Below are 12,972 nucleotides of genomic sequence, written 5' to 3' on the forward strand. Positions count from 1 at the left end.
TAAGTTCAGTTCAGTAAAAATAAGTTCAGTTCAGTAAAAATAATTTCAGTTCAGCAAAATTAAGGTGAATCAAACAGGGCCTAAATTAATATTCTCTATTTTTTTATTATGTTAATAAAAAACTATAATAAAGTCAATATATGAATAGTGAAATAATATTAACATATCAATTATTCTAAAAGGATCTTTTATCTTATTTACACGTAGATCATATTTGATCACTAAAAACACAATAAGACATATTTTAATTTTGGATTTTTTGAAGCATATTTTTAATTTTGGACTAACCCAAATAATAACAAACTTTTTAATATTGGCTATGAAAACTTGGAAAATTTCCAAATAAAGAGATTAATAACCAATATATTTCAAATTGAACCAATTTTATAAAAATGTGTCATATATGGATCATGGATAAAAGGCAATAATTAAATTTTAAATACTTTTTACATGGAAAATATTAGGATTATCTTTATCCATCCTAGTAAAAAGGAAACAAGAATCAAATTAAACCAAAAAAAATGGAATTAGGAAAAATACCAGTAGATATGAAAGAAATAAAAATCTAGTCATGTCCACATTAGGAAGGACACAAATAGGAAAAAATCCAAAAAAATCAAAAACTTTACAGTTGTCAATTAAAATATTATATATAACATGTTTTGTTACATTTCAATGTCTTTTACCATAATCCATTTTCAATAATAAACCCATCGTTTTCTAAAAGAATAATCAAAATCAATTTCCCTCTATATATTTGTATTAACCTCTATAACATTATTTTCTTTATTTAAACACCCATAAAATTAATTTTTCTGTCACTCTTTTACGCGTCTATTTACAGCAGCCTCAACGGTGCTACTCTTCTCCCTCCCTTTGTTTTCTTCCTCTTTCTCTCTCTAAAAATCCCTTCTTTCTCTCTCTAAAACTACCCACTATTTGAAGATTCACCAAAATCAGAATTTGATTCATACCCAGATTTCAATTCACTGAATGAATTCAACCCAGAAAGTTAATTCGAAACCCCAGAAAATTTTTTGTCGGGAAAATTAAAATCGACCTAAAATTAATTTCTTTGAAACTTTTTGATTTTTGACCTAAAAGTTAAAATTAATTTAGGATCGAGAGAATTCATCACCCCAGAAGCTAATTTGGTGGATAAAATCGACCCAATTATCGGTTTTTCTGAATGGGTTCTGCTCTTAGGAAGGAATCTGCAAACGGGGCAACCCAGCAGAAGAAAACGGGTTTAGGAGATTTACCAGAAAGCTGTGTTGCAACTGTGTTGATGAATTTAGACCCGAATGATATTTGCAGTTTTGCGAAATTGAACAAGGCTTTTCATGGGGCTTCATCTGCTGATTTTGTTTGGGAATCGAAATTGCCCACAAATTATCACCAGATTGTTGAGAAAATCTTTGATGAAGATGATGATACTGATAAGATTCCTGTTTATTCTTGTAAAAAGGAGATTTATGCCAGTTTATCTCGAGTTAATTCCATGGATGATGGCAAAAAGGTTGGTTTAATTTCTTTTTATTAAGATTTTTTGTGAATTTTTGGGGATTTTTAGAGGTTCTAATTTGTTTTTTTTTGTCGTTGATTTGTGCAGATGGTGTGGCTTGATAAGAGTACAGGAGGAATTTGTATGGCGATATCTGCTAAGGGTTTATCAATAAACGGTATTGATGATCGAAGATATTGGAGTCACATTCCTACCCAGGAATCTAGGTGAGAAATTTTTGCAATTTGTGTTATTCATATTTGGATTTTAGTTGATGTTGTTAGTTGTTTTGTCAATGATTTGGATTGGTATTTTGTGTTATGCATAACTTTGATATGATTTGATATCATCAATTGTAATTGTGAATTGTCCCAAGATATTTGCTTGCTCTTTTTAATGGTATGAGATGATCCTTTTGAAACCAATTCAAAAATTTAATTTGTTAGTTGGATTTTGTGTATTGGTATTGGGATCTGGATGTTGTATTGTAATGGAGTGATGCTTGTTGGTTTTCCTTGTGATGATGTCGAAATAACTGTTTAGGGAAAGTGTTGGATGAGATTGGAAGGCTTTTGTGTCGTCTTTGATTCGGCCTTTGATATGGCATTGGGTTTTTTCTGAAGCAATGGAGTGGTGGGATTAGTATTGTGAATGTGTCTATTAGTCTTGATAATTGAGTCCTGGAGTTTAGAGATCTAGAAATCATTTTGATATGTAGGTTTTATTCTTTGCTGTTTATGCATTTTTCGTAGTATATATACCTCAGTGGCTCAGTGTTTGATTGTTTACTGTCGTATGAAGATATATTGAAGCATATAATATGTGTCTTATCTTGCATGCTCTTTGGATGTTCATTGCCCTATGAAGATATTTGGAACCATATACTATATGGCTTAATGTATCTTTCATGCTCTTTGATTATTCAGAGTCCTATGAAGATATTTGGAACCATGTATATATTTCTCTGGCTTATTTATCTTTCATTCTTTTGAGCTCCTTATTATGTATTTATAGTGCTTGTTGGGTTGTCTAGATGTTGCAACATGCACATAACACATGGATGCAGCTCTCCATGGCCTCTTGCTGTCTAGAGGTTGGTTCCCTTGGTATCCTGTGTAGGATTAATAACCGAGTTAATGTAGAATTCGTAATTGACTGTTACCTAAAGAATCGAGCGTAATTTTTTGTTTATGCAACTAGTAACACTAGGATCACATATCAAGCTTATGTCACTCCCTACCATTGGTCAATTTTTTTGGCAAATCTTTGGTTTTTTTATGACTAATGTAGGCTTTATTGGCACCTCCCTTTCACCTGGCTAAAGGATAGTTAGATTAATTTATTGTGGTTTCTTATTTGTTTATTTGACTTTTAGTCTTGCAACTATTTATTGATTTGAGTTTCCCTTTTGTATGATATCAGCTTCTCTTCAGTGGCTTATCTTCAACAGATCTGGTGGTTTGAGATCAATGGGGAGGTGGAGTTCCCGTTCCCTGAAGGAACTTACAGTGTATTCTTCAAGTTGCAACTGGGCCGACCCTACAAGAAGTTTGGGCGTCGACTGTGTAATACCGAGCAGATCCATGGGTGGGATGTCAAGCCTGTCCGATTCCAGCTCTCGACTTCTGAAGGGCAACGGAGTGTCTCCCAGTGTTTCCTGGATGGTCCAGGGCAGTGGCTTCACTACCATGCTGGGGATTTTGTGGTCAAGAAATCTTCAGGTCTGACCCAAGTGAAGTTTTCAATGATGCAGATAGATTGCACCCACACCAAAGGCGGTATTTGTGTAGACTCTGTAATGATATACCCTAGTACATTTAAGGAGAGACTGAAGCGTTTTTGAAGGGCTTAGTCGTCGTCCTAGTTTTAGGAATCTCTATATTAGATGAGATGTAGATATATATATATAGAAGAATAGAGTGTATGTGAGAGAGTGAGCGAGAGATAGTAGCAGAGTGGCATGAGTTATTTTTGGTCTTCAGGCTCTGTTATGTGTTATGATCGTCGGCTGTAGTAAGCGTAGTTTATGGTGGGAATAGACAAATAATCGTCATTTCCACCTCTTTTATTATGTGTTTTTTTAAGACTTCTTAGTCGGTATATGAGGACAATTGATGCTTCGCTTGAAGCCTCGAATTAAGCTAGCAACTATTTGTTGTTTGTTTTTCCTACAGCTGAGTTTCTTTGTTTTTCTTGGAAGCTTTATTGAATGGAGTTTATATTACAGTGTCATATCCCGACCAATTCAATTAAATGGTTGCATTATCATGGACATTGACATATTCCAAATAATTGAATAGAGTTGATATTATGTATATTGATCGACTATCTGAACGAAGTTGATTAGCATTAAACTGGCAAGTCTCGGCCAATCAAGTGGTGGCATTACTACAGAAATTGAGATATTTTGGCAGACTGAACGGAGTTGATTAGCGTTACTATAGACACTGAATAAATTTTTGTACACCTAGGGTATTTTCTGCTCATTATGAACAAAAAATATTAAATGAGCAAAAAAATTACCCCAGGTGTATGTAAATAAAAGGTTATGTAGACATTGACATATACCAATCGGACACCCAGATGAAGTATAGTAGTGTTACTAGAGAAATTGACATATTTTAGATAAATATTTGATCCATGGAGTTGATTAGCATTAGTAAGAACAGTGTATAACCGATTATTTATGGAGTTGATTAGCATTGTCTATGGAGTTGAGTAGCATTAATATGAACATGGGCATACTCGGCCATCTACAAAGTTGATTAGATTACTGATTATTAAGCGGTAGCATTACTATAGAAATTGACATGTTTTGACCAATTGAACGAAGTTGCTTAGCGTTGCTATAGACATTGACACATTTAGACCATTGTGTGATACATATAGATCCTGTTTTTTTTGAGCTTCTGGGCAAGCAGAGCATAGTAGAATAGATTTCAGCAGAGCAACATAGGTGTCAGCAGCGCAGAGCAATTTGAGTCAGATAAACAACATAGGTGTCAGCAGAGCAGAATAGATTAAGTCATCAGAGCAGAACATACTTTAGCATTACTATGAACACTGACATACCCGGTCATATATGGAGTTGACCTATCCTTTTAATTGCAGCTAATGAATGACAGTGATCTATGATACAATAAGATTGATGTTTTCATTTATTGGTCTATTAACGAATAAACTGAATCACATGTTGCTTGTTGGTGTGGTATGAAGAAGCAAAAATAAGCAACATTGTGGTGGCACCAAAATACAAAAATAAAAGATCATTGAGGAGTATTTAGACAGTAGATGCTTTGCCACAAATTAAAAGTAGCCACCACTTGTGGTCCTCTATCTTCCAAGTACAAATTCTATGTGTTGGAGCTTAGCCATAGTTTTCTCTAAGGAATATTCTAAATCACTTTGCTAATTATTGCTTAATCTTAATTATTAAACCAGTGGTAGTAATCAATTTTCAAATTAATGCCTTTCTTTTGAATAATTGTGTTGGATAATTTATCAATGGAAATTAGTGTCGTTATCCAAAAGTGGGTTATATTTGGTGATATTATTAGGTCATCTCGTGGATAATATGAGAATGACATTGTTTTACTAATTAATAATTGGTTGATAATTATAAAAAAGAAAAGGGTTGATCCTATTGGTTGGATTATCACATTGATTGAGGTTACTTAATTAGCTTAGTTCCCATGATTACTTTTTCAAGCAAATAAAATTAGCAGATGCTTTCAAAAAAAAAAAAAAAAAAAAAAAGCAGATAATATAAATTTGGATTAATCTAAGCCAAGTCACCTATCTATATTAAGCTACAAACATTTGTAAGGTATAGACTTAATTCACGATTATAATATATGTAGTCTTAAGGATTGATTGTAAACTTTAAATATTATTATGTATGGTTGATTATGATTGATTAGTGTTTAATGTTTCTAATCTGTTCCTTCCATCTCATTTTACTTTTTTATAGTATGAATTTTTTGTTTACAGATATTAAGGAAATTGGACAAAATTTTTAGATAACATTAGAACAATATGTCATTAAAAAGCTTTATCGCAGTATTTTAGGAAGTAGAGACGAGTTTAAAAAGAGCTCACATACGAAGTAAATCAGAATGTCATTTTACCGCACCCAAAAAGAAAAACAAGGAAAACAAAATGGGATAGAGAAAACAGCTAACTGATTATGCGTAGTATGCCACTTTTTAAAAAAACCATATATCATTTTCATTAAATTAATTAAAGATTTTGCTGATGAGTGTTATGACATAATCAAGCTACCAAAACAGAAAATGAAATAGCCAGGTTAAAATTGTGGTTAGGTCAGAGAACATGAGTCGACATTTGTAACGAAAAACATTGCATTAATTCGTAATGTTGAAATGTTGATAATTTACTTTTATGGGATAGTGGGGCTCCATTGCCTCCATACTTAGGCTTTTACGTAGACAATCTATGTTGGTAATTGAATACAAAATCTATGTTTAAAAAGGAATTGTGGGATCGATGACGGTTTAGCCGGTGCCTTTTCAATAGTTTATCACCACCCATTTCTCATAAAGGGTGTATATGAAGTCATTGACCTTTTTGTTCTATTAAAATTAATGAATTTTTGTTGTTCTAATTATTAAAATTATTGAGTTTTTGTGGTTTTAATTAACCTTCTCTCTATTAATTAGACGACCGGTCACTAAAAAAATAAGAATGGAGACGTTTATTTTATCAACTTGGTAGCTTAAATGAGTTGAGAAAAACAAATATTTTCGTGTAAAACACCTTATATAATAATAGGTATAAAATTACGAATTGTTACTAATCAACTAACATCCTTCAAATTACAGCTTATACCTCTCAAGAACTATAATCTAGAAACCTAAGAGTGTTAATCTATAATCTCTCCCTGTTATTGTGTATACATGGCTCTAAGTATGGATTTCTGACCCTAATTCAAGTTTTATGTAATCAAAACTCTACTATTCTCCCCTCAAGTCTAACCTAGGGGTGAGCAAGACCGGGTACCCGGTCAAATATCTCGGACCCGGAACTGGATCCAGTCACAACCGGGTCCTGAAATTTGGAATTGGTCCCGGATCCGATCATACCGGGTCCTAGTTTTCGAGAACTGGTCCCGGAACTGGTAGGTACCAGTTCCTATACCGGGTACCCGGTTTCTGCGAAAATAAATTATTAAAAAGAAAAAAAAAAACTGCAGCAAACACTACTCTCATCGCACCACCACTACTTCTTCCCTTAATGCATCTTCACCAGTTCACCACGCCAGGCTACACCATAATAAATCCATACCAAATGAAAAAATACCCCCAAATTCTCAAAATTTCAAATCAACTCAAGATTATCACTCCAAAAGCATAGTAGATCTACAAAGAAAATTAACTAATTTCAAAAAGAAATGTAAACTGAACACTACATTAGTAGTTGATTCAGAATAAAAATGGCAAAAAAGAAGAGATAACTTACAAAAAGTTCTATGAATAAAGAAGAAAAGGAAAAATAAAAAATTAAAGCAAGAAAATGATAAGCTAAAGCTGACTTGTAGTTTGTATCTAGAAAGTGAATGAAGGTGAAATGTAAAACGGCGCATGATGGTAGCTTAGGTTTAGTAGTATTTTGGATCTTTTAATTAATGGGCTGGGCTAGGCTTACTTGCAAACTTAGTCATACTTAACTTTTAAGGATTTTTATAGGTACCGAGTATAGGTACTGGGTACCCACTGGATACCGGGTCCAAATTATGAGGAATTGGAACTGGTTCCAGTTAAAACCGGGTCCTAATTTTTGGAATTGGAACTGGTCCCGCCGGGTCCAATTCCAAGTCCGGACCCGCCAGTTCCTAACCAATTCCGGATCCAATACCGGGTACCCAATATTTTTGCTCACCCCTAGTCTAACCCGGTCCAATAATCATGATATGCGCGTTGTTGTTGGGTAATGATGCCTCAAGAGAGACCCTCGACGTTATGAATCTTATGATATGTCCAATAATCAGCTAGCCTCCCCTTGCCGATCTCTTCTTGCTTCATTGCTTGCCTACATTGCTCCTTCACTACCCGAACTCGAAACCCACAACGTGCCTTCCAGTCCTACTTGGATTTTTGGGTTTGCATTTCTAGCAGAATGTCTGCTCTTTCAATTTGTTTATTGGTTAGTCCACTAAATGTAGATGATCTCTTAGGCAAAAAATTGTTTTCTTTTGTTGCTTGTATCATCTTCCTCTAGAATTCAAGTTGTTGTAGCTTAGTAATTAGTAAAGGAAGATTTAATACATACAAAATCATAGTAACTAATTAGTTCATAAAATTTTCTTGTCCATTATATGAAAAAAAAGGGACACGCATAACAGATCCATAAGGAGCTAACAGCCCAGTCTGATGAGATGTGCTATGAAGTTCCTAGAGAATAAAGGCAATTAGGCAACATAGCTTTATCACGGAGTTTAACATGACTCACATTGCACAATAATTAAATCTACACAAAAAAAGCAGCTTACAGGTTAAATCATCAATGGCGGTCATTTTTTCTCAACCCGATAGTAACCAACATTCGAGGTGGTGTCATCATCAGACAAAGGTTCTTTCTCTACCAGGCAGCTATCAGCGAAGATCCTAGCAGATGAGTTGCTGCCAGATGAGTAGTTGAACCCTTTACCCTTGTCCGCCATACCACCCAATATAACAGATGTGTTCACCTTTGTCTGCATTGCATTAGCCTTTGTTAGCTCAGCAAATTCTGCAGCCTGAGTTTCAATTTTGGGGGCATACACAACCCTGCTTTGTGATCCTCCTTTTGCCAGAGTTCCATCAGTACGAGAACGAGCTAGAAGGTCGTTAATTTGGTGCATAACGGTTGGACCTTGCTGATGAGAGGTAGGACTACTTGGCAAAGTGTATAAGGGCTTGTATGGCACAGAGTAAGATAATGGTCTGATGTTGGGGCTTTGATTGTGGTGATAGCTTTGCGGATTCAGCATGGCCTGTTTGCTAGTACTTGGTGTTTGAGTTGTAATATTTGACACCATGTTACCACCAGCACTTGGTGTTTGCGGCATCTGTGCTATGCTTTCCATATGCTTCTTAAGTATTGAATCTCGATGAAGGCTTTTCAGAGCCTCTGCATGATCAGAAAACCAATTCGTATTGTCACAAATGCAGCGATCACCATTCCAAGTAGCAGCAGTGGTAAAAAAAGACTAGATCATTCAGAGCAGTGTTTTGACAGAGTAGAGACACATCATAACTTTACTCAGCATGCAGTGCAATTGAATTTATCGCCAAAAATCTAACAGTCCTTGACATATCCTCAAGTTCATTATTAGAATATATATTAAATAATAGATTCAAAAATTTCTTATACTTCATATTAAACAATACTACAAGTCTACGATAGTAAATCTATGCAGGACATAAACTAAACAAAACTATAATGGAAAAATGCAAGCAAGGGTTTACCTATTGGACTGAAATTGTTGGATTGGCTGTCAGCGCACATACCAATCAGATCTTTCATAGAATCAAGAACTTCAGCCATCTGAAAGCCATAATCAGTGAGTGTTATATGATTATACCAATATTAAAATTTGGAAAGCTGGAATGTTGCAATTTATGAAGCTAACATACCTGCATGTGTCGAACATATACTTTGGAAAAACCTGCTTCATTAACCTGAGGTAGTTCCAAGTTTGCAGCTAGGTGTTGCCCTGCAGCCATTAGCCTACCAAGAACAAAAGAGTGAAGACCATTAACAAAGAAATTAAATACTCGTCTAAGGAAAAAACCTACTACACCACCACCTAACTCGATATTCTTAGACTGATAACTTCACTTCTAACTCTTAAATAATAATAAATCCCTATTCATTGAACAAGATATGCAACCCAGAAAATGGAGTAAACATACTTTTTCATTCTTAACTACATAGTACATGATGGAATAGTTAAAATTAATAAGAACGAGATTAGATAAGTAATAATAGCAGCCATCCAGCTCCAGGGAACAAGAGAAAGAGGGGGGAGGAGGATTAAGGAATCACTCAGGGCCAGGGGTCATTTGTTTTACCTATTGCTATTTATTACTTGATCCTGTGCTTGAAATCCATTCCTTTCATTAAACCCTTCGTTTCTTTTGCAATGTTTAGCAACCTCAAGAAATTCATTAACCTGCATCGGTAAGATATCTTATAAAATTGTAAATGAAGAGCAACTCAAGTCAGTCTCGTATTAAGTATAGTGCCTTCATGGATTAGTCTTTGATTTTTGATAGAAAAAATGTACACATGCAGGAAGTTATGGTATAAAATTTCAATAATTGAACAATGCTAAAAGGAGTATGCTTTCAGTTTTTCAAAGCTTTTAGACAAACCAAAACTGCTTCTTCATGTGCAACCTATTATTGAAGAAAAAGCCGCAAAGAAGCTTGTAAACATATTGTTATTTGATGTACTTATGGCAAGAGCATAAACTAAATACAAAGTATATAAATAGCACATATATCCCACATTAACACAAAAAGGGCAGAGTAAGTTTGTAAGCTTTAATTTTCAATTAAGTCCATGAAAGCTAAATAATTACTGACATGATTCTGAATTATATAATAATTTTTGACAGGTATTATATCCTACTCATATCATAATTATAATTCAATGAGAACCTCCACGACCAAGAAGATTAAAAACAAAAGCACTTAGTGTAACGGCCTAATGGGACAGTAATGAAAATAGAGGAATCCTGATATACTAAATTTGTATGACATTGATAACAGGATAGAAAAACACTAGGAAGTATTTAATATTGATGCATTATTAGCAAATGCTAGAGGCTTAGAGCCTCAGAGGAATTTGAGGCTAATGTGCTAAAAGATACTATTGGACAGATGACTACTTAATTTGAACCAGGAAGCATAAAAGTGAGTGTTAGTACCTGGGTTGCAAGGAAATTTCGCGAAACAAGCTCCTCATGAGATCGTACACAGAACTCCCAAGATATTATCTATCACGATGGCAGAAAGAGTGAGCATAGTGCACTAGACAGAAAAGCCCTTATAGCTCATGCAAAGATGAAATTGTAAGCAGAAAAGCACAAAAGCTGCTGACCTTTAACTCTGGAGTAAATACAATGCGAAGTTGTCCTTGGTGAGCAACATGAATATACTTGTAAATGCTTTGTTGTACTGCTTTATTAAATGTCAACATCATTGATCCCGATGGAAGTATTGTTTCAACAGGTGAATCTAAGTATAAAAGTTCATCTTCAACGCAGCTTTTGAAGTAAACTTGGCTCATTCTTGGAAGAAGTTCATAAGATGTCTCTGCAAAAAATATAATATTACAAGTAAAAGATATGCATGAAAATCAGCAGGTAGATAAGGTGACAGTGGATAATACATAGTAAATATTTATTATACTGAGTAACTAAAGTTTGTCAAGAATTCAAACAGCAGAATACTTACCAAATCCTTTCCCTCTATTGGCTGCATTTGATCCACATAAATCACACATCCAAAGTTTCTGATGACGATCTCTATTAATCATGGAGGTCATGGACAGGCAGAGTCTTTTCTTAGCCATAGGAGAGTAATACTGCTTCACAAATTCCCTCCAAAATCCAATGTTATTGTCCTACAAGGTACAAATGAAAAAAGAAATCAGTACCTCGAATCAAGGAATTTAAAGTTTCATACTAATTGAAATACTCATGTAGAGCTTGTGATTAAGTAAAGTCCTAGACAAAAATGCAAGCTTTTAGTTAAGAAATACAGAACAAAACTTTTTATCAAGGCTAAACAACTCACAGGTGGCCTATTCTGTCGATCATGAATGAAAAACACCAGCTGGCGTAAGCATATGCTTCCACTCACAGCAGCAGTAGTAGTCAATTGTTTCAGGACATCTCCGGTCAGCTGCTGTGGAGGCTGACTCTGCATTGGATGCCTTGGTGTGGAGGGAACCGATAAAGGGGACTGATTCTGCTGTTGTTTTGGTACCATATTTTGCTGATGCAACCTACTACCTGTCACAGGATCGTAACTTCTAAACTGCATAGGGACTTGACTAGGTGATTGCTGCGGAACAGAAAAAGAATGCATGTAGTTCTCCTGTTTCATCTCTATCCGGGGCTTCTTATACTTCATGAAAGGAGTAATAGATGCTTGATTTGCTGGCATCATCATCTGTGGAGAATAAGTTGGACTCGGAAGCTGGTCGCCTTGTCTTCCATTCCTTTTTGGGTAAATTTGGCCTGGTTGGAAGGTCTGCTGTTGAGCTGGGAAATTCTCTCTAACAGTACATGAAACTATTCCACAGTTTGTAAATATATTGATGTTGTTACCACCATTCCCTGGCAAATATGAAACCCCGGAAAATGGAGAATTAGCATCAGCAATCAACGAGGTATCTTTAATTCTGGTTCCTGATGAGCTTTCTCCATGCACAAATTGTGAACCTTGATGATGAGCAACCGAATGGGAAATGTTGATTGAAGTACCCCACATGTTAGGGGATCCTCCATTCGGTGATGAGAGGTAACCATCGTCATATGAGATACAAGAACTTAGCATTTGCGCAAACTCTTCTTCATCAGACATCTGGTTCTGAAGCTGGTAGCTATAATTCATTATCCTAGCAAGGCAGGCTCTAAAACCATCTAAGATGAAACTGCAGATTCAAAACTACACTGGTAAAACGATAATAATGCAAGAAACTTTGCTATAGTCTATGGGTGCACTCCATGATCAGAGCAAAATCAAATGAGATGTATAATCAGTTAAAGAGAAAGCAAGCCATAACATGCTTCTGAGTGCTAACTTCAATAACAAATACGGAGTAACAAGCTTTACTAGTAGTAAACTAGTAACATTGACATATGACATGCAGTTTTAATACCAGATTGTTTATTTATATACCAAAGTGATTTCTAAAATATCCATGCATGATACAAGGCTAATTATAAAGGAAGGAAAATCATAAGAGATGCACAAAATAGAGTAATACCTTAAAAAGTTAAGGGTAACTAACAAGCTAACTTATGATTGAATACACATAAATTATACTTGTATATGCAGCAACAGTATATTTCTCTTCCAGGAATACAAGGGTAATATATGATGAAGGGAATAAAGAAACTTGCACATATATTCAATTCCTAAAAATACTAATTTTCTCATGGTTAATAATGTATTTTATTATCGTCAAAATGAAAACTTATGGGACACATTTGGTTTAATTTTTTAAATTCCTGTATTTCAAATATTTATTTACCATTACACATATTGAGATCCTTAACAAAAATCTAATAAGACTTCAAACGATGATAATTTGAACTTAATAAATATATATAGATAGCACCATAAAAGTTTCATAAATTAAAACTACACACTTAACCGGAAAAACATTTATTGACAAACAACATATCACTTAAAAAAACACATGCAATCAGTTGTCAATGTTGAATACCAATA

General features: G+C 34.7%; 1 protein-coding gene across 1 annotated transcript; it reads left to right on the plus strand.

Annotated features, from left to right (window-relative positions):
- Window positions 1–767: 767 nt before the first annotated feature.
- On the plus strand, window positions 768–3,675 carry LOC145597717 (F-box protein PP2-A12-like). Its single transcript, XM_081653956.1, has 3 exons — window positions 768–1,519; window positions 1,613–1,731; window positions 2,927–3,675. Exons 1-3 carry the CDS (start codon window positions 1,190–1,192, stop codon window positions 3,345–3,347), a joined length of 870 nt encoding a protein of 289 aa, XP_081510082.1. The 5' UTR covers window positions 768–1,189; the 3' UTR covers window positions 3,348–3,675.
- The last annotated feature ends 9,297 nt before the right edge of the window (window positions 3,676–12,972 follow it).

The sequence above is a fragment of the Chenopodium album genome, chromosome 20 (genome assembly GCF_948465745.1).
Source record: "Chenopodium album chromosome 20, dcCheAlbu1.1, whole genome shotgun sequence".
Classification (NCBI taxonomy): Eukaryota; Viridiplantae; Streptophyta; class Magnoliopsida; order Caryophyllales; family Amaranthaceae; genus Chenopodium; species Chenopodium album.